This window comes from Pezoporus flaviventris, unplaced genomic scaffold (assembly GCF_033815535.1).
Source record: "Pezoporus flaviventris isolate CSIRO_AGI_PZ_B2104156 unplaced genomic scaffold, CSIRO_AGI_Pfla_v1 ptg000007l, whole genome shotgun sequence".
Taxonomy (NCBI): Eukaryota; Metazoa; Chordata; class Aves; order Psittaciformes; family Psittacidae; genus Pezoporus; species Pezoporus flaviventris.
This window is the reverse complement of record NW_026892555.1, coordinates 87,331,358-87,353,844: the sequence shown is the minus strand read 5'-3', so window position 1 is coordinate 87,353,844 and position 22,487 is coordinate 87,331,358. Positions and strand designations below refer to the sequence as shown.

At 44.3% G+C, this 22,487-nt stretch overlaps 1 protein-coding gene across 2 annotated transcripts in view; it reads left to right on the top strand.

Moving 5' to 3' along the window:
• Positions 1 to 3,738: 3,738 nt before the first annotated feature.
• The window catches only part of F13A1 (coagulation factor XIII A chain), a 69,032-nt gene continuing 50,283 nt past the window's right edge, over positions 3,739 to 22,487 (top strand). For both annotated transcript variants that reach the window (XM_061449384.1, XM_061449383.1), the window contains exons 1-3: positions 3,739 to 3,863; positions 4,805 to 4,956; positions 10,475 to 10,663. In XM_061449384.1, the coding sequence (XP_061305368.1) occupies positions 4,806 to 4,956; positions 10,475 to 10,663 (340 nt within the window). In that variant the 5' untranslated portion in view covers positions 3,739 to 3,863; position 4,805. The remainder of the gene's footprint in view (positions 3,864 to 4,804; positions 4,957 to 10,474; positions 10,664 to 22,487) is intronic.

Genomic DNA, 22,487 nt, shown 5'->3' with positions numbered 1-22,487 from the left:
AAATTTCCTAAGCCACATTTTCCTGCAGAATGTGTGTATGAATATATATATATGGTTTTTTTCTTTCCGCAACAGAAACATTTGCAACAATATATTTTGAAATCTAGCCCTATATCCCTTTCTCCAAATGTTCCACCATCTGAAGAGCTACCATTTTATCTCTCTTTGCCTCTGCCCCTCTTTCACACATGCAGACATGTGTATCCATGCCATGCTTCAGAGCTAGGCCTCCTGAATTTTCAGCATTAACTCAAAACATACTTCTCTGTGTGTGGTAGCCAGAGCTGTTACACACAGATAGATATATTATCTGGGGGGTTTGTTTGTTTGTTTGGGTTTTTGTTTGGTTTGTTGTTTTGTTTTTTCAAGTGAAAGCAAAACATGCAAACAAAACCATCAAATGAACATTCCTGAACTTTGCTTATGTTTAAAAGTAATAACTTTTTTTCGTGTTTTCTGCTAGAATTTGCTCTCCTCTGCCTGCAGCCTTGGTGAGGCAGTGCATCGTAGGAAGAAAAACATCAGTTTCTGGGAGACAAGCACTGATGCAGATGAAGAGAGAAGACAGACTTGATCATCTGAAAAAGGGTTGCAGGTTCCTGTGTGAAGCTCTGGGAAGACAAGAGAGAGGTAATGTTATATTATTATGTATAGGAGATCAGAGTTGAAAGTATCTTGTGTGTGCGGATTGAGGATGATGTCCTCACAGGAACACTAAGGCATTTGCTGCTGTATAATGTCCCAGTGCATCTGAATATCCATTGACACTGCAAGCGGCAAAAAAGTAATATTTAAAAAATATTTAAATATTTTAAAAAAGGAAAAAAAAGGAAGCCACCCTGTTGCAGAGCTCTACAATGCTCAGCTGGTGCTGAGCAGTGCTTGTAGCTACAATAGTGGTAGGCAAAATCTCTTTCACATCCAGCCATTGGCACACAGCACAGCAACCCATATATGTGAGCACCTGGTTGATCAGTTTGCTTGTGACAGTTCTTGGCACGCCCTCTCCTCTGCCTGTACAGCTTTACCAACGCTTGTGTTTTGTGGGATTTTTTATCTTTTCCCCCACAAGCTCTTGTCTGCCATGGGAAAACTTGGAACAGAGCAACACTGGTGCTGGCAACAACAGGAAACTGCATTTTGGATAACCCTTTACAGTGCAAGCTTTGCAGCTATTTAAGGGGTTTTCTGTGGGGATTGGGAGGAAGGGCTGTCCATCATCCAAAGTCCATTGCAGAGAGAAATGTGCCCATGATTGCAAAGGTCTTTGACAAAGGCCGGGAGCATCTGAAGGCCACCTCTGAGAAATGGGCATGGGCTTATGGTTTCCCACAGAGTGCAGTGCAGAAGCAGCTTGAAGAAGAAAGAGTGCTCCTTCACTGGTCATCCCAGTGCATCATTCATTAAATATAACGCCCTACAGGAAAATGAGGGCTTCATGTTCTCTCTGCCCCCTCCTGCATCAGCCCTGACGTCAGTAGTTTCTAACCATGGAAGTTAAATTAAGGCCAGTGCAGCCTAATAGGCAAGGAGAGCAAATGCTATGAAGTCCAGGTAATGAGAAAATACCTGCCATCTGGAGCTGTCATAAAGCATGAATTTACATCACTTCCCTCAAAATAAATAAATTACAGCATGGGGAACATTACTTTCCTTGGAGGCAGCACCTTCCTACTGCCCAAAATGTTGGCGTGCCTGCCTTCTGTGTGACTGGTGGCTTCTGCCAAAAGCCCCAGAGAGATGCGCACAGGCATGGGAGGCATCTGCAACCGCTGGCTGTTCAAGCACAATGGCTGGAGTGGGATCTGTTCGGCTGCATCCGCTCGCTCCCTTCCTCGCTCTGATGGAAAGTTTTCCTCCCAGCTCTGACAGCACCACAGCCACTTGGGGAAGCACATGACTTCCTCGGGAGCCGGCATTTCTTATTTGTGTTGCAGGCCTCCAGCAGGCATGGCACCGAGGCAATATTTATATCAGTTTTTGTAACATCGTGGCAGCAGCTGCGGTTTTGGGAACTGAAGTGCTGGCTGGAAGTGGAGAGAATGGCACAAAGCACACCACACCATGTAGGAATCAGGGTGGAAGGGGGAAAAAAAGAAGGAAAGGGAGAAAATCGTCAATCAGCCTCCTCCCTTAGGAAGCTCGTTGTGTTCCCATGTGCCAGGTGTGCCACTTGCCCTCCAGATGGTTGCCACAGGGCCCATCTGTGTAAGACTGAGTCAATAGAAATCGCAGCTCAGGATGACAGCTACGGGACCAGATCTTTCCCTGCAGGGTGCTTGTGTTGTTGGGGGCACAGGGCAGGGGAAGGGGAGTCCCCTGACTGGGTGATTTTCTGTGCTACATGCTTAACAGCGCAGTGGGGTGGTGCGGGAGAGCTCCAGCCCTTTGGCTATGAGACAGCGCAGTGTAACCCTCCTGTGCGGATAGCAAGCCTGCCTCCAAAAGCAGGGCAGCCCAGTGCCGTGCCTTGGCAATCATCCTTATCAGGCTCATTAGCCTGGCTGCAAAGCCATGCTGGTGCATCCATGCTGCTTTCAGTTCTCTGGTTGGCATCTTTGCCCCATGCTATGCCGGTGTCCCAGCTTATGTGAGTTACCTTGCTGTGGCTGGGCAATCCCCAGGGAGCTAGGATGAGGGGCCTGTGTTCCAGGTGATTTATTTGTTGCTTCCCATTACAGGAATGTGACTCTATTCTCTCCACTTCTGCCTCCTGGCTTGATTTCAATGGTGTTAAGCCAGCAGACGTTTGAGACTTCGCTGTTGCTATGGGCCTGGAAGTCATACCTGGCTGAAAGAGGGTGGAGACCTGTTCACTGTGTCTCCACTTCTGCGTCTACCCTGCAGCTGAAGCAAGTAAGTGCCCATGGCAGGTCCCATGTGCGTAGGAGGAGCTCTCTGCTATCCGTGCATGCTCTTAGTAGGTGCCTTGTACCTCTGCTGCCAAACAACAGTGGCTGGCAGGAGAGTGGTCCTGACTTCTTCCCTGTACGCTGCTTGTTCTTTGTGCCATTCCGTTGGTCTGTGGAAATATGTCTGATAGAGAAGGTATCACACAGTCCCCAGTTATCTTGGAGCTTAGTGGAGCTGAACAAAGTTGACATGGAACTAAAATGTTTCCACCAGACTCCAGTTAATATGTGATGCACATTTTATCGTGGGCAAGAGCTGAAGGTCATTTGCCTTAAACATTGCTGTTTAGTGCAAAATACCTTCGCTCTCCTGAACGAAACAGGGTCTCAAGAAAAAGGCCCTCATTGCTGGGCCACCAATGAGCGCTCCATGTCCATATGCCCCACAGTCCTCTGAAAGGACTGCCATGGGGCACCTGCCAAGGGAACCATCACTGTCATCTGCCTGGGAGTGCAATGAAAACCGGCACTTGAGGTTGCACTGCACGCAGCCTGAGGTAGAGACACCATTAAAAACAGGTAATATGGTGAGCATGGCTCCTTGGGCTGTGTCCCTCAGGAACCCCCCTCCAGACTTCCATTTCCTAAGCCCTTGTGCCATGAGCAGTTCTACTCTATCTCACTAAGAATTGAAACCTCGGTGCCCAAGCTGTTTCCTTAGCTTAAGGTATTTCCTTAGCCCAAGAACTCTGAAATGCTCCTGGTGAGCAGGGTTGGGGTAAGAAAGGCAGGGAGAGGGAGGGAGTAAGCAAACATGTGCCAGCAGCGGTGGCAGATCCTTAGAGGTGGTACGAAGGGGAGGGCTTGGCAGCCCTTTTGGCACTGTCCTATTGCAACAGGAGGGAGGAGGATATACAGAGGTTACTTAAAAGCCCCAACTTTTTCAGGCTTCTATTGCACTTCAGAAATTCTGCAAGGGAGAAGGGAAAAAAAAGACTATCTGAAACGAAGGTACCCCTGCTCACTAAAAAAACTGCCTTTAGGAGCTTACTGCTGTTAAATAATTGCCACATTTTGAATTGTGTTTTCAGGAGCTTTGGGAAGAAGTTGAGCTCTCATCCATGAATATTTTTTTAGAAGGATGGCATGGCTTTTTCATTGCTACATGCTTACACTGAAATAGATGCGAAAGCAGTTTTGACTAGCTCAAAGAGAAGTCTCTGATCAGCCTACATCTGAGAATTCCCTTAAGGTCGTTAGTGGGAGAGAAATAAGTGGATAAGTGCTTTTTTCTTCCTCCCTCCCCCCCTCCCTTTTCTCCCTTCTCTCTCTTTTTTTTCTTTCCCACTTTCTCATTTTCTCCATCTCTCTCTCAAAAGTGGACTCTCCAGACACAGGAGTTAGCCCTTTAGATATTGGGTGTTTGTGTGCATCGGGACAAAAATACAGTTCTCCCGTAATCATCCACAGACTGTTGTAGGCTGTAGTATTTGGGATGATTGCAGTAGAACTTTGCATGTCATTTTTATTAGGGGAGATAGTATGTGATGCACTTTCTGGAAATATAATTTGCTATTTTGGATTCAATAATGCTGTTTTGGAGGGTGGGAAAGTGAATGATTTTCCAGTTCTGTCTCCTAAAACTCCCTGGTGTTTTCAATGCCTTGCTTCTTCTTGGCAAATACTTCTGTTAGGCTTCCCTCTCCTTCTTGTGCCCCTCTTCTTTTCTAATTCATGTATTATGACAAACACAAAATGCCTTCCAATCCTTAGAGAGCTGTGCTCCATCATTACACTGATGTTTTCTGCCTCTCATTTTTTGTTTATGATGTGAGTTTAAAAATGTGTGGCTCTGTTTCTGGTTTCTCCATCTTACATGTGCCATGCTGGCTCATGTTTGCTTTTTCTTTGCACTCCTTCTTTCTTTCATGGCGTTACATTTTTTAATACAGGATGTCTGAAACAACAAGCACCAACGAGGAAAAGAAAAAACCTCCCCTGAATGGAAGACGAGCCATCCCATCAAACAACTCCAATGAGGAAGAAAATGAGGTCCCTGAGATAGAGGCTTTTGGATTGATACCTAGAGGATTTAATCCAAAAGGTATGGTGTACAATTAACCCATGAGTCTATTTTTACATCTTCCAAACTCACCTCTGCGCAGCTCTGTGAATTAAAACCAAACCACTTTTTTCCTTACATGTCTTGGTCTCAGATGGCTTTTATTGAGAAAACTAGCTAAAAACACCCTCCCCTCTTGATGGCCCCTCTGGTTTGTGTGACCTTAAACTGACTGTGAAACTACTGCAAAATGCTGGCTGGCAGGGAAAACTTGTGCTAGATGTTCAGCTCTCTTGTAAAAACGAATGTGAAACTGAAAGGAATCTCCAGTGTTTTGATTTTTCTCCTATGAAAAGTGTTTCAACCATTTGGCTGGGGAGACAAAACAATATCATTGGAGGGGATGGGTAAATCAAACCACATTCTCAGGGCTGATTCTTTGGAGTGAAGCTGAATAAATTTAAGGAAGATTTGGTTTAAAAGAAATCAGGGTAGTCTCCTGAGGGAGTCACCAACCAAACGACATTAATTTTTTGGCCTATTTGAAATGAACAGCAGAACTTGTTGAACATGGCAACTCAGGTTAGCCAGATGTAATAATACTTAATACTCTTATGGGACTTTTCATCCAGGGTTGAAAGAGTGCTTAATAAATGTAGACAAGCATTAATTACTGCATTTTATACACTGGGAAACAGGCATTTTTAAGTGACAAGTTCAAATTTCTATTGCAAAGCATTATTTCTGTAATCCTAATCATGTGCCTTAACCACACATCCGCCCCATTTTAATACACACTCCTTTCTTTTAAAAGCATTTCTTTTTAAAAATGCCTGAGCAAATCAACTGGCATGTTAAGACTGTAGAAATTTCAATTGAATCTTTTCAAACAACCCTGTAGCTCTGGGGCAAGTATGTGTTTAAATTGTCAAATGTAATGCAGTACAGGTCCTGACTAGACATCATTTCAAACCCAATATGTTCCCAGAAGCTGAGGATGTGTAAGTGTGGGTTACCTTAGAAGGAATGCAGCCTGCAGCTAAAGCCCACCAGTACCAGAAGAAAGATTCCTATTGCTTTTTGATGTGCTTCACATGATGCTTTGAATGAAGTGCAGTGCTGGTGGGTGGGAGCCTCTTGCTTTTCAGAAATGCCATGGAAACTTAAGAATGTCAGGTCAAGTGAGTCAAGGCAGGAGCCTAACACATGCTTAAGGTGATGCTGCTGGTGAGAATAACAGCACTTGTCCAAAGCCAGGGTTTGCGTGGCCATAGGCTAAACCTGGCTATGGGACTGGTATGACTGAAAAATAAATCTGTGTATGACAGCAAAGCTCTTTTTGTATAGCTAGATCAGCTCTGCTTTGCAGTTCAGCTCTGTAATACTTGCAGCAACAACATGAAATGGGTGACCTGAAGGGAAGAGACAGCAGCAGTGTTGCTGTTTCAGTGCACATCAGCAGTGATCTAAAGCCTTTGATACTGGCTGATGTAAGTGTGGTCCCTGGACACACTCTTTTGGGCAGGATGCTTAAGTCACCTGTCAGACCATATTAAAGGTTTATAGCCTAATGGAGCTCAGGCTGGGACTTACATTCAGGAGCTGAGACTGCCCGGAGCACTCGCAGTGTTGTGCTTGGGGGATAAAGTGAGCGCAGGCAGAGCAGAAGCAACAGGGTATGACAGGGCTCTAGTGCCACAAGCACATCCTTGCAGAGAACTGCTTGTCCCACCTCCTTCCCCTTCTGCACATCTCTACATTTCTGTGTCATCCAAATTTTTTGTAGTGGCTCCCATGTCATTGCAATTACACACTGAACAAAGCATGCAAATGCTTTTATCCCTGCTGCTGCAATTAAGGAGTTTTGTAGCCTTTGGTGTAGGACAGGACACCTGCAGTAAACATCCAAACATCACTGTTTTCACATGTGCCAAATTGCAGTCAACACAGAGCTATGCCGTGAATGGAGGTGAAGGCACAGGCTGTCCGGAGAGGCAGTGGGTGTCACTTCCAGGGTGATCTGTAGCCTTCTCTCAGCTTTGCTGGCTGCAACAACCAGCCACCAACTGACCATAATAACAGGTTACATACCAAGCTCACTTCATTTAGATGCCTAAACTTAACTGAATCCTTCCCTTGATCTGCACAGTGTAGGTGTCTACAGCTGAGCTAGTCACCCTCTTTTCCCTTGACAGCCAACAGAGAGAAACAGGCATTTTTAGGGTGTGATTCATTTGACCTATTTTAGCTACTACTCCAGGATGAGGTAAAACCTTGTGCTTGACTAGCTCTCTGCTGACACCCACTTCTACTCAGCTGAATCACAGCCGGAGCAAGCAGTGGATGCTGCCAGGGACCACTGCCTTCTCAGTCCGGTCAGTGGGCTGCCTGCTGCTAGAGCCCGACTTGCTTGCGGGAGGAGATACTTAGCGAGGAGGATGCGCAGCCCCCAAGTGCTTCTTCATCAAGAAGCCTGTATCTCCATGAGCACGCCTGTGCTGTGTCCTCCCCCTGGCTCTTCCTCGCCAGCTCATCTCACTGCAATGTGTTACGAGTGGGCCTGGCGCTTACAGCCGCTTGGTGGGAGGACACAGCCCTGCGGCCCCACAGTCTGCAAGCTCCCCACGCACCCTCCTTTGCAAAGTTTGGCAACTCACCAAAGAATCGTGCTTCCCCTGTTAGCAGAGTGATGGGCACCTCCTTTGGAAACTCACGCTATTGGGTTTGTAATCCAGAGCCCTTTCTCTCTGGACCTCCGAGAAAACATGATGTTTGAAAGCTATTCTTGTTATTCAAACAAACTACTCAAACTTGTGATCATTTATTTTCATGCAAGCTTAACATTGCAAAAGCTTTAAGAAAGCATCAGAGTGCTGCCTCCTGTGCAGCAAACCTGCTTGCACTAAGCAGCAGACCAGGCTAAGGTAAACCATTATATGGACCTGTCTTCAAAGGGGGTCTTGATGATGACCCTTTGTGAGGGACAGATGCCACATCTGTCCCTCACAAACAGATGAGCATAGACTGGAGCCTTCATTTTGATTGCACCCTAGTGATGGTGTTAGCACATCGCAGTACCCTGTTAGGTTTTGTCCTCTGTAATTACCATTAAAGTAACATAGGCTCGGTCACAGGTTATCTTCACCTGGCAAGTTCAATACACATTCTAACACTGAGAGCAAGTGGAATATGCTGCCCACAGATGTGTGTGGTTGTGTTTTAACAGGAGCCATGTAAGTCCTGAAATGAAATGCAGCAAATGGTGAACTGAAGGCCCAGGGTGGCTCAGCTTTGCAGTTCCTTAAGGATTAATGTGAAGGAATGGCTAGGTCACTATTGCCTTTTATTTCAGAACATGAGATGAAAATACAACAAACCCTCAAATTCATTTGTATGCTTCCTCAGAAAGAGGGAGAGGCTGAGCAGAACTTACTGGTAGCTTCCCCCCTCAGAGAGCCCCAAGACATGCAGCTTTTTCATGCAGTGCTTTCAGCCTGGGAGGGGTTGTGGCAGATAAGGGGAGAGCCTCTTCCTTGCCCACCTCCAGGAAATCCCCACCTCATGTAATTTGACTGTGAGCTTTGTCAGCATTATTGTGAGTGATCATTGACTTTTTGGAGGGAGAGAGGCCAAGCATGCCCCACTTCACAGAGGGGCAATGAGAATGATTTCTGAGCAAAATGTACTTAACGTTTCACACAAAAACCATCTCTGTAACTTCAGCCAGTGCTAAAGCCAGTGATGATCTACAGAAGTTACTCCAGAAGGCTGGTGAATTGAGCAGAGAATAACAATAACATTGCCTTGGGACTTTAATCCTGGCTCAGGATTGAACAGGTATTCCAGCTTTTCCTCAGGTTAAGGTTAGCAGGATGGTTTGGGGTTCAGTTGTCCACGACTTTTCCATGAAAGGATCTTTATCTTGCTCTTGTCCCTGGGCATTTTTCTTTCCTTCTGTTTCCCAAAGGGCAGGGAGAGGCAGTTGATGGTGACAATGCACAAGCGGGACCTGCTCCTGCTGCCCTTATTTTCCCTTCTCCTGTTATCTGTAGCCCAGAGCCTAGGCTGGGTGGTTTGGTTGGAGCATGGGAAAGATCATGTTGGTGCCCAGGGGAGCTGCTGCCTGCAAGGCTCTGCTGATGTCTTGAATGCATCCCCTCAGAACGTCTGCTCCCCAGAAAGAGTTGCTTTGCTGCTTGTCCAGAGCTGGCAACTATGCAGTGTTCCCCTGCCCTCAAGGAAAAACAGTGTGCAAAGCTATTTTCTGAGCTTCTGTGAAATGGGTTGTGTTCAGCCTTCAGTGACTTGAATATCCAATTAATTCTCTGAGCACATCATTTCTGCTCACAGTGTACTCAGTAACAGGCCAAATTAACCACCATCATGAGTACGCACAGCTCCACCAGCTGCTGTAAATGTGCACCTCTTTTTGCCAGGCATGAGTTTGTCTCTGTTGCCATCAGTATAAAATGCAAAAATTACACAGTTTCTAACTGTCAGCACCTGGAAAAGCAAGCTGAGAGCTGCAAATCAAGCTTTATTCTTCTGTCTCTCTCACAGTGATGAGCAGTGATGGTCATCCTGGCAGACGTTTTGTGACTATCTGCCCAAGCATGTAGGCGAAAGAATGATGTCTGTTTTCATTTTCATGTGGTTGCTTGTTGTGTGTGAAGACTCCCATTGTGAAGATTCCTGGTATGGTACAGTCATGTATCTCATGGTGACTGCAAGTGCCTTTGGCTATCCCAATACCACCACTGGACATTAGCTGAGCAGACTATCTTCCAGCAGTGGTAGGCTTTTGAACAGCCCTAATTTGAGCAGAGTGAAGATTTGCTCATGTATGTTGCAGATACCTACTGCTGTTTGCCTATAACTCTATGCTGTAACTATATACTGTAATGTTATATTTAGTTTTCAGAAGAAGACACTAATAGCAGTGGAGGTGTACTAAGAAGCTGAGTCTAGACACATACAGTACACCAAAACCTTATTTAATACAGACAATCCAAGCTCGAGCTGAATGAAAGATCATTAGCTGCCTCTGAGCCTCTTCAGCACTCGATAGTGGTAGTGCTTTGCAAACGTTAATGTATTTAAGTGTCACAAAACCCCTGTGAATTTGCATTTTGCAAATGGAAGGCCACAAGAAGTGAGACATGAAGGCACAACTGTCAAGGCCCACAGATTGCTGTGGTAAACTTGCGAAAAGGAGGCCCAGACTTGCAGAAAGCTGATGCCAAAGGAATGTCCATCTTGAGGACATTCAGGTTTCCACCCGCAGGAACCTGTTCATTCTTCAATTGCTTTAGTCATTCCCTAGAAGCGTTGCAACCTCTGTGAAAATGGCAGGTGGGCAAACAAGTGTCAGTCCATAAGTCTCTTGCTCACCCAGGAAAATGTAAGTCCCAAATAGATCCAGTGTGCTCTGTCGCGCAGTGTTCCTTGATGAGCCAAGGCTTAGGAGGCGGAGGACAGGGCCTCTAACAATGTTGATATCAATGTTGACATTCCAACATACTGACTCCTTCCTTCTCTGTTCATTTACGTGTTTCTGCAGATTACCTGCGAGTTGTGGACATTCATATGTTCAAGGAGCCCCACGAGATCAACAAGCAGCAGCACCACACTGACAAGTACTACAGCCCCAAGCTGATAGTGCGTCGGGGACAGATTTTCCAAATCCAGATTGACTTCAATCGACCCTACAATACAGAGACAGACCAGTTCTGGCTGGAGTACTTGATAGGTAAGTGCCTGGCAAAGGTTGTGTCATATCAGCAAAGCAGGGTTGAAGAGTCTCTCAAACACAAACACAGCAGTAATTAATGGTTGTCACAATTAATAAATCAAAAAAACCCCAGGCTTAACTGTAGGCAAGGAACTACTTTTCTAGATAGGGTCTAAATCCTTACTCAAGAAAATCAGCAGAAATACTTGCGAAAGAAGCAGGAGCAGTATTTGCAACCTTCTGTTTAGCAAGAGACTGTACTTCATTGAGCTTTCAGACTACCCCTGGTTAATGCTGTATGTCAATGCTGAAAGGTAGGCGGAACAGAAAACATCTTTTATTAGTGTTTAGGAGATGTACAGAGGAGGAGTCTGTTGTTTCAGGTGGGAGAGATGACTGTGTAAGAGTTAGGATAACAAAATGTTGAGTACACAAGGCAGGGAAGTTACACGGAGTGGAAGAATAGGAAGCCCTGCGACTTTGCAGCCTGCATTTACAGCCGACTTGGTGACAAGGGAGAAGGTTCAGAGATTGTAGCTTTGGGCTAGAGACTTAGGGCCACATCAGAGACTTCCTTGATTTACTGCAAAAAGGGCAAGAAACCTTTTTTGCTCTCACTGAGCCATTTTTGACAAGACCTAATGTACCTGTTGGCTTATGAAGGTACAGGACTAGAGAAGGGGAAAAAACAAGTAATGGAGTGGAGCTTCCTGCTGTGCTCCAAAGATGGCCATGCCGAGCGCCACTCTCTACATGACAGCTCTGGGAAAGCCCCAGCTACATCTAGAGTTATCTGGGAGTTTCTGTGTTAAGACATCAATGTTCTCCTTATAAAGTCTTTAAAGTAGGTTTGAATTGATGTTTTAATTTACTTTACTGAGAGATGCAGTTCCAAAATTTGTAACATTGATTTTTTTTCCACTGCTGAATTATGATGATGTGGCCATTTATTAGATTTGTTGCTTTTTAAAGCTAGATGGGCGTTTATCTCTTAAACATATGTGCAGTGAAAAGGTTACTGTCTGCACATTTTTTTTTTCATGGATCTCTTCTTTCGAATTTAAATTAGGGTTGGGAGGCATGTTATGACAGCCCAGTGAATGATTGGCTGAACAGCCACAAGTGCCTTTAAAAATTTAATATGCATAAATATCATTAGTTCTTTGGGGATTTAATTAAATTCAAGACTCTTCCCTTAATCTTTATATGTTTAAAACAAACAGCTGTATCAAGAAGAAGTGGAAAATGGAACATTTGTTTTTTATTGCATTGTGTGCAGTTTGCATTTATTTTACTCAGTTATTCTATATTGGAAGAAGAAATCTAACACTTAACATTGCACAGTCCACTTAAAGAACATATTCACTTATTTTCCTGTTGCTCTTTCCTAACACGTCTGTATGTACTTTGTACCCCAAATCTCCAAACATGGATAAAAATCTCCTCATCCTCAGCCACAGTAGGAATGGGGTAAAACACAACCCAAGCCAGGGGAGACTTTGCAACAAACTCAGGTCTGAATGATTACTCTGGAGTCAGCTTTGAGCCTGTGGCTGATTTCCCCTTACCATCCTTTGGTGTTACTGTCCTTCCTGTGAAATGGGAATGGTAATGCTGGTGTCCCATGTGTGGTGCCTGGCTATCAGCTGAATGGAAGTGCTGCATATACAGGACAGTATGCAATACTATTGCTCTCCCCTGCTTTTCAAGCGTCTGCTTCTGTGAGCACTATTGCCGTCTTGCTACAAGGAATTTAGCTCACAGACATTCAACTGGGAGATGTCCAAGCTCCTTTTCTAGGAACTGGTTAATTCTCAGTGATCCACAAACGTTTTCTCTTCATGCACATGTAGTGAAAACAATGTACATTTGTTCTCAGAGACTACCAACAGAAAGCAAAACAAAAAAAGTCTACAAAGGAGAACAAAATTATTTGGAGATGATCTGCTTGACTCTTGCTATGTCTCCTTCTAGTGGCAAGTCCAATATTTAATGCCCTGAAGAGGAGAAAGGGGGGACCTCTTATACTTAGGAAAGGACACTGAGTACCCAAGGTTTCAGTGTTGTGCTCTCGAACCATTTATCATGGGGAGATGTGGCCATTTTCAACTAGTTTTTTTCTGTTCATCTACCTGAAGAGCCAGCATGCACCTCTCATGATGCTAGCTGCCTGAAAGTCAGAGCCCAGTACAAAAGCTGTTGCCTATCCTGCCTCTGTAAGCAGAGGAGGGAGGCAGGTACCTCCAGGTGGCACTTTAGCCTTGCTGTGTTAGCATGGGATGGATGAACTCTCTTCTGGATATTTTTCTAGTTCTTCTGTTGACTCTCCCCCGTAGGCGAGCCTCTGAATTTTAAGAACACAAAGACAGGGGAGGTGAATACTGCACTTTGGTACTGTCAGGTAGAAGCACCATAGAATCATAGAATAGTTGAGTCGCACATTTGAGTTTCATTGTAGGAGACCCCACGACTATGCTATTGAGAAGCTTTTCAGCTAACGAAGTGTGTGGGACATTTCCATGGTGTCTACCCAAACATGTAAAATACTGCATGAAAGAGTAAGGTAAAGATAGGTAAAGACCAAGAAGTTGTTAGTCTTGTATCTGCACTCCCTGGGCACCTGAAAGGTAGGTGGGAGATCCCTTTTGTTCTTGCCTATGGCTGTATCTCAGGTAAGATATATGCCTAAACAGCTGTTTCTGGTATTTTTGAGCATTGCTTTCTAAATTTCTTTTTTCAGTTTGCACATGCTTTTTTACCCAATTCTTGGCAAGCACATGGGGCCTCAAAGACATGTAGAGTAAAAAAACTTCAAGTTTTTCATCATTTTTCTGCTAAATCTCGATAGAGAACACCACAAGGAATTCATAGAATCATAGAATAGTTAGGGTTGGAAAGGACCTTAAGATCATCTAGTTCCAACCCCCCTGCTGTGGGCAGGGACACCCTATGCTAAATCATATCACCCAAGGCCTCGTCCAACCTGGTCTTGAACACTGCCAGGGATGGAGCATTCACAACCTCCCTGGGCAACCTATTCCAGTGCCTCACCACCCTAACAGGAAAGAATTTCCTCCTTATATCCAACCTAAACTTCCCCTGTTTAAGTTTTAACCCGTTACCCCTTGTCCTATCACTACAGTCTCTAATGAAGAGTCCCCCCCCAGCATCCCTATAGGCCCCCTTCAGATACTGGAAGGCTGCTAGGAGGTCTCCACGCAGCCTTCTCTTCTCCAGGCTGAACAGCCCCAACTTCCTCAGCCTGTCTTCCTACGGGAGGTGCTTCAGTCCCCTGATCATCCTCGTGGCCCTTCTCTGGGCTTGTTCCAACAGTTCCATGTCCTTTGGATGTTGAGGACACCAGAACTGCACACAATACTCCAGGTGAGGTCTCACAAGAGCAGAGTAGAGGGGCAGGATCACCTCCTTCAACCTGCTGGTCACGCTCCTTCTGATGCAGCCCAGGATACGGTTGCCTTTCTGGGCTGCAAGCGCACACTGAAGCCGGCTCATGTTCATTTTCTCATCGACCAACACCCCCAAGTCCTTCTCCGCAGGGCTGCTCTGAATCTCTTCTCTGCCCAACCTGTAGCTGTGCCTGGGATTGCTCCGACCCAGGTGTAGGACCTTGCACTTGTCATGGTTAAACCTCGTAAGGTTGGCATCTGCCCACCTCACAAGCGTGTCAAGGTCCCTCTGGATGGTATTCCTTCCCTCCAGTGTACCAACTGAACAAAGGCACTTGGGAGCTGACTCAGACAACAGCCATACAGCAGAGCTGGCTTGAGCTCAGAGAAGCTTTTTGCAGTGACATAACGGGTATATCTCCCAGAAAAGTGCTGAGTTTGAGAGGTTAACATGATGGAATACACCCAGAAATATTGACAGGTTGTTCTAAAATGACCTTTCCAAAGAGCTCTCTGTGTGCCTGAGCAGTGGATTTCAAACAGTGTAGCAGAACTGTAGAATAACCTACTTTGGAGGGACCTTCAGGGAACTCATGTCCAAGTCCTTGCTCAAAGCAGGTCCAGGTTGCTCAGGCTGCTCAGGGCCTTGCCCTAGGGACAGGTTTTGAGTATCTCCAAGGGTGGGGATGCTACCCCAAACAGTGTTTACTGAGCTGTAGAATATTTTGGACGTTTCAAGGTGCTGTTCTCATAAGGTACAAAGACACTTTTGGTGGGGATGGATGGCCTTAGCTCCTGGGGAATTCAGTTACAGCTGGGAAATCTCAACGTCTCTTTTTGCAGGGCAGTTCCTATGGTGAGGTCTGTTTATACAACAGCACCACATAAAGCTATTCAGAAATTATTAGTTCCCATCACTGGAAGTTTCCCAGCACTGACGTTAATCCATCACAGAATTTTTATCCATTAAAGACTAATTTTGCTCCTGAAAAATGTGGCAATGGTAATGACTCGACCCTGTCTTTGTGCAGAACTGGTCTATTTCCTTTATGGCCTAAAATTTAGTTTTAGTTCTCTCTTTTTGCTCCTATTTTTGCTTCTTTTCCATCATTAAAAAGATGATTAATGAAGCAAGTAAAGCAAGTAGAGACTGCTTAATCCTTCTAATTGATAATGAATCAAGGGTACCTGGGACAAATGCTTCTCTCATCATGCAGAACTAGGTCTAAGACACTCACGGAATAATCTTCAGTAACAATCTTTTTTAATCCACAGTCCATTTAAAGACCATTTATACAGAGTCTAGGATTCACAGGCTAAATTGTATAAACAAATATATATACGTGTCTGTAAGTATGTAAATATGTCACCTTAATCTCTTGAAAGCCACTTTTATTGATATTCTTCTGCGATGGTTCCTTATGCCTAGAGCAGGTTTTGCTTTAACAGACTGTTTTCCATAGAGTCATTATTGGTGAAACTGGCTGAAGTGCTAACATGTGAATTATTTTAATTCAGTTTTGCACATAATGCTTCATTAAATTAGGACCATACTTCTCTGCTAAAGTATGGAATACTATACATACAATAAATGTGCCAAAAAATCCACATGGAAAAATATCCATTTATAAAGAGTAATGGGATGTTATTCCAGTTCTTGTGCTGGAGTGCAGCACTGCATCAGTACCTGTGGTTTGGGAGTTGTACCATCACCACATATTTCCTTTCTCTCAGCCCACTTCCTGGCTTTACTGAGAGGAAAGATGAGCATCACCCCTTGGGAAATACTCATTTTATTGGCCTGGGGATGAGATGAAAGAGACAAAAAGAAATGTAAATGCTGTGCTTACATCCAATTCCCCACACCGGGAACAACTTCAGCTTGCTTTGAGTCCTGGAGGCCCAGAGGAGCCAATGACCCCTTCACCCATCTTGATGTCTCCTGACTACTGCCTTTGTGGTCATGGGTATACTTTGTGCTGCTCTCAGGTTTCTCCTGTGTAGGGATTGGGGATCAGCCTGACTGAGCATGGCTCCCACACTTGGGTCAGTCAGTTTGGCAGGAGTGCTGCAAAGTTTCCACAGTCACTGCTGCACTGGTGGTGATTTCTCTGAAAAGCAGATATATGATTAGATGGGCTTATATGGCCTTCAATCTTGCTTTTAGTAGTAGTTTCCTGTACATGGCTGTAAATTCTGGAGTGGCTGATGAGTTTATATGGTGCATCCTTACTTAATGTTATATTTCCCCACATCCTCATAAATTGTTGTCTATTTGTATTTTCCTTAAATGGCTTCATAAATCCATATATATTGGTCTAGTCCTAAATATTATTATGAATGTTTTATCCATTGGCACACTTCTGGAACTGTCATAAATCCCAGTCCTCCAGGCTACTATCACCTTTCCACACATACGCATGCTTGGACACTCATGCACCCACTAATACGCACTTCTCAGGCTTCTATAAATCATTGGCTTTTGGCCTGAGATGAGAGCAGAGACTTACTGTTCCTTTTTCTACAGTCTTCCCAGGCCTCCTGTTCCACAGGAATAGTTATAAACACATGAAAGCTGCTAAGAACAACAAAGATGCTAGAGCTGATCCCATATGGCTTATTTAGGTGACACCAAATTCCTACTTATAGTCAGATGGGCATCCAAGTACAACAAAATAATGTGTCCTATTCAAGACACCCATACCAGAACTGATGGAGCTCCTCATACTGTTCTGCAGTGTCTACTGCCTTTCCCTAATTTCACAGCAGTGCTGGGATGTGGGTTATTCTGGGAGGGTTGAGGTTTTGTTCCATTTGTCAGGCAATAAATCTGTATTAGTGGAAAGTATTGCTGCCCCTGCTGTCACCTGTCCACCTCAGCAGCTCTGGAGCAGGGCAGCTGGTAGCTAATGGAGTGGCTGAGCTATGAGGCATTCCTCAGCACCTTGGATAGGATGTCAAGCTGAGTTCTGCCTCTGAGGCAAAGTTGCTGATTGGAAAACTCTAGATCTTGATATGCTGTTAGGAGCCTTCTTGGCGTTATACAAGATCAACTGACTCTGGTGCTAGGGTCAAACTCTGTGGTACATAACACAACACTAAGGGGCTAATAAATCGCCCTCTAAACTGATTATTTATCACTGCTAAACTATTTCCCATTTAGGCTTGGCACAATTTGAGGCTCTCTTTAACAAAGAACTATAAAATTTGAACAAAGATACAGAAACACCTGATAATCTAAACAGGGTGTCCCATTTGGGAGGAAAAAGTGTAATTTATTAGCAGTGGAACACATTTCTTACAGCTTGACTGCAGACAAAGAGACCTGTTTGACAGCTCTTAAAATACAACAAACCTCCCCACTTTCTGAACAAATTCATTGGGGTATTTTTTCCTTCCCTCTGGAATTCCCAGCCAGGATCCAGAGGAGCAGAGAGGATGGTTTCCCTCAAAACATTCCATGAATGCAGTAATTTATGCAAAGAAATCTTTATCTTCATTATGTCCTCTTCTTCTACTGCTGCAGCAGCAGCAAGTGGTACATATAATCTAGCTTTTTTTTAAATGATTTTAATAGGTAAGGTGCATGACTCCAATGTGTGTTTTACAACAGTAAAATCCTATAAACATTCACTCCTGGAACTGAGTGGTCAAATGTTAAGGATTCCTAACTGGAGTCATAAGCAAAAAAATATTTCAAGACATTTGGGTTTCCTACATTTCCAAGTTTGTATGTAGCACTTCTGAAGGCAATGGAATTTGATGGTGGAAGGACCGCAGGTGAGATATTACAGCAACAGTTTGAAGACACTATGGGGTTCTTTTACAAAAATTTGTCTCTCCTTCTTGCTTGTTTTGTCTTAGTTTTACTTTTCCATGTTTTTTCTCTTCTCTCTTTCTTCCTTCTCTTCTCCTCCTTTTTTTTCCTTACTCCTTTTTCCTCTTTTGACATTTGTTGTAGTTATTTATAGTAATTAATAAGGCACGGTCCCCCTATGCTAACACCCATTCTCAGGTTGCTTGCTACGAGTAAGGCTTATCTCTGTTACACAGCTACTGTACTTGTGGCTTCCAGCTCTAACTTATTTATTTATCTTCACAATTGTTATACTTCCAGGATTGGCATTGAAATAGGTTCTTTACCCTTTGTGTGAAAGAGTGTATCTAGGTAAACTGAATGAACCTATGAGGAAAATTGTTAATCTTACTGTGTATAATGTATGTCCCAAAGGGAGATAGATTCCTCAACTCCTTTAAAAGAGCAGTCTTCTAAGGAGGGTTCCTAAAAAGACTACGGAGAAATAGCTTTGTTCACCTTCCTGTCTTCTGCAGCATCCTACTTCCATAGGGGGGAAATGTCTCTAAACCTCACTGTATCTCCAATCTCAGTCCTACCAAATTTTCCCTCCTCCCTGATGAAAGTAAAACACCTACACATTTGTGAGTAAATGGACCTATACAAGAGCACCCGTCGGTGCTTACACTGGCTGTGCTAACAGCACAGCCCTAACACACACAGAGGGTATTGTATATGTTCACTGGGGATCAAGGAGAAACCTAAACTAGGTGGATATATGGGCTTCCAGGTACTGGGCAGGGAAGGAGAATGATGAGTATCATCTGAGCAAGCCCTGGTCCCTGTTAGTCACTCATAAAGAACAGCAGCAGAATTGGATAACTGGAGGAGGAGCGCTTGTGTTTTTCTTGCTGAACTTGCTGTACTTATCTCTCTCTCTCTCTCTGTTGCTGTAAATCTCTGTGGTGTGGCAATTTAACCCAGAATTAAACACAGCTTGCCTCCATGCCTGACAGGCCCAGAGCTGACATGCTAAGGAACTAAGGCATATGTTAAAAATAACTCACTTTGCATGTGTGTGTGGCCACAGTTCTGTGTTTCAGATGGCTCATTCTTTTGCTGCTGCATAAATGGGCTTCTGCAAGCTTTAACAAACACTGCACTCTGCTTTTTGCCACTGTAAAGTGTGTGTGTGTGGCAGCATCCCATACATGCCCACATCCACATGTGACTAATCCATGGTGCATTTTGCCATGTAGAACTTCACTCTCATTTGTTTGCTTTCAAGGCCTTGTCAGGCAACACTGAGAGAGACCTGAGCTCCTTTAATAATGACAACAGCTATACTAAAAGACAGCTCCTCTTTTCCTGGGTGCCTGGAAACCCCAGGAGTTGCTGAGCTGAGCTGCAACTGAACTGAGCAGGACTTTAGGCAGCCCAGCTTGGACAGCTACAGAAATCAAGGTGGGAGATAAAAAAGGATAAGAAAGAAGCACCAAAAGTTAACAGGCCTGTGCACTGTGCAGCGGTGGAAATAGATATGTTTGTGCCATTAAACCTCCTGTACAAGGGAGGTTTTTGTAAATACAGTGTCTTCTGGCGATACCACAGCTCAGTATCTAGCATTGAAAAGCAGAGAATGGGAGGCCCATAAAGAAAGAGGGTCACTGGATTTTCTCCTGTACTCTCCTGCCTTGAAGGCAGGGCAGTCAGCAGCCCCCATTCAGTGCCTGATATCTTCTAATCTCCAAAGGGAGCCTGTAAAAAAATTCACTCTCTGCCTGGTGGTAACAGTGCAGCACCCTCCAGGCTTTCTGAGTTCTCAGGCTGGATTTTCCCATTTCCATGTTCTGTTAAAGCAGACAGGAACATCCCAACAGCATGATGTCACATAGCAATTCTCTTTCACAGAGCAATTGGCTGTGAAATGTCCTCATCTGAGGGCCAGGGCCTCCTACACCCAAAGCACACGTGAACACCAGGCAGTAAAGCAACCACAAAGAACTGGCTGTGGAGTGTTTCGGGCTGCCAACTCCTGGAGCAAATCAGAGTAGGAGAGATCCTGAGCCAACTGATGCTGCTGGCAGAAGCGCCCTCCCATCAGCATAAAAAGGGTTTATCTTGTCTACATGGCTCCTGGTCCTGACATGCACCCAAACATTCCTCCTGCCTCTCTATAGGTTGGGATAGCACCAGAGACCCTGCAGAGAGTGCTCTGCCAGACATTCCTGAGCTCTTAAGTAGTAAGTCTTTGGATAACATTGAATATTCTTGCTTAGAAACTAACCCAGAGAATGAAATCACCACTGCATGCTACCCATTCTGAGGAAGGGCTGACATTACAGATATCCCAGCTATGAGCCAAAGTTGGCCCTACTTCTCCACTGCAGCCAGAAATGTGTGCTTAAGATGTAGATAAAAGTCAAATGGAGTCCTAAGAGGACTTCCTTATGATGTTGATAAACATAGTACTGAACCTGTATAAGGATTCTTTTGCCAGCAGCCTTAGCATGTAATGCCAAAGTTACTCAGTTTTATAGCACTTTAGTATCAAGACAACAGATGTGTGTATATGATACAAGTGTGGCTGATGCTGTCAGGTGTCTAGATGTGTGATTACAATTCAGCTCCACAAGCTCCTGTCAGAAGTAACAATTCACTTGCTCTTCCATTTGCCATTCAGTATTTGTTTCAGAAAATTAGGGAACCTGTCCTCTTTTCAAAGAAAACATTGGAAATTGCTCACTGCGATCTTGAGGGCTCTGCCCGTCTTCTCAGACTCCCTTATGGATTCAGGATTTATGAGAACATTAGGGAGCACCAAACCCTGCTCATCTGTCAGAAGCAAGCAATGTTCTCTTGTATTTACTGTTTATAACATCTGCAAATTATTCTGACTTCTAGGATATCCTTTCTCTGGCATCCCTGCTATGTCTGCAGGGGTGCAGGTAATACCCCAGAGCACCTCCTTCTCACGAGTGAGCAAGACTGTGCAGTGGCTCTCCCTTACTACATGGGAGCAGCTGTGTGGGGCATGCAGAAGCTCTGGGCTGAAAGGACCTTGCATACTCCTCAGCAGCAGCTACCTCTGCTCTCTTGTCTAGAAACAAGTGTATTAGGGTGTCTTGCTGCTTTGCATGCAACAGGGACCTTTGTTTGAAAGAGCAAATGAAGTTCTGCATGTTGAGGTTTCAGAAAAGTGAGGCTTGGTACTTTGCCAAACCTGCTATGTGGTGTCAGTGACAGGGTTTCCATAAGAATGTTTTGCAAAGGCTTCATTGCCTCTCTCAGATCCTATCTTGTTCCTACAGACGGTTTTACTGGGGAGTGATTCTGCAGCCTCCTCACTGGTACATGTGATGTACATGACATAGTGGAGCAAAGCCCCCGCCACAGCACAGCTCCTTCTGCCCCTGTAGGCTCCTACACAGACATGCAGCTTCCAGTGAAGATATCACTGCCTGTTCCTAACCATGTCAAAATAGAAATGTCTGCCCCTTCCCACCATTCTGAAGGAGATAAGGGAGGTATTCTTAAAAGTAGCACTTGTTAATGGTTTTCAAGCATGTCGGTTCAATTACATGGTTTGCTCTGCGGCTTTGTTTGAGTGGACTGCTTTTTAAAAAAAAACAATTATGTCAAAACTAGAAGCAAAATATCAACCATAGAGGCAAGCTGGGTCATACCCAGTTGCACTACAAAGAACAAGAATATGTTCAGCTCTTAGATTGCAATTGTTAGCAGGCGCAAGATTCTCATCTCTGCTACCTCTATAGGCTCTTCTCTCTAGGCTGGCTTTTCTTTGATGGCTTATATTTGAAGCATCCAGTGCTTTATCTTCTAGTGTTTTCTATTGATTTTGCTCTTATTCTACTCCTTTTTTTTCTGTAGCTCTTTGCCTTCTGTTGTATCCCTTGCGGATCTGAATGAGCTTCATGGGTTACAGCATCCCTGGCCAGCAGAGCAAAGCAAGCTATTTATGTGAACTGAACATCTGTAAAAGGGAAATTCACATGCACTGAATAATCTCTCAGATGAAGCACAGTAACCCGAGATTTCACAGATATTGTGGCAGCTCATAAGCTTCAGATTCAAAGCTGGAGTTGTCCTTTCCCAGAATGTATCAGTGTTCAGATTCGGGATTATCTTTAAATCAGTTGTATAAAAATAAGCAAGCAGGAATATCAACGCCTTTGTGAGTTTAATTTTGAAGTTCTTAAATAGTAGGAATGAAAAATATAGAAGTCTGTCTCTCTGCCATCGTTGTGTTTCATTACCCTATTTTTGAATGAGAGTCTGATTTTCAGCCTAAAATATGAAATGAAGAATAGATTTGAGAATGAGATAAGGAACTCAGCCTTCTCACAAGTGTCTTTTCTGTCTACACTGCTGGTTGGCTTCCAGATACAGTTTGGCTCTACCTCACGCTTAAACGGTGGAACCTCACACAACTTTGAATCCTGGCAGTGTACATGTTCACATGTAGCCTGTCTGTCTAGATGTTTTTTATAGTTGGCAGAGTAAAATAGGCTTCTCTGGGGTGTTACTTGTCTTACTATGAGGTAGACTATCACGTGAAGTACTTTGGAGGTATGTCATACTTTGGGACACATTGCTTGCAGACAAAGTTTGACTATCC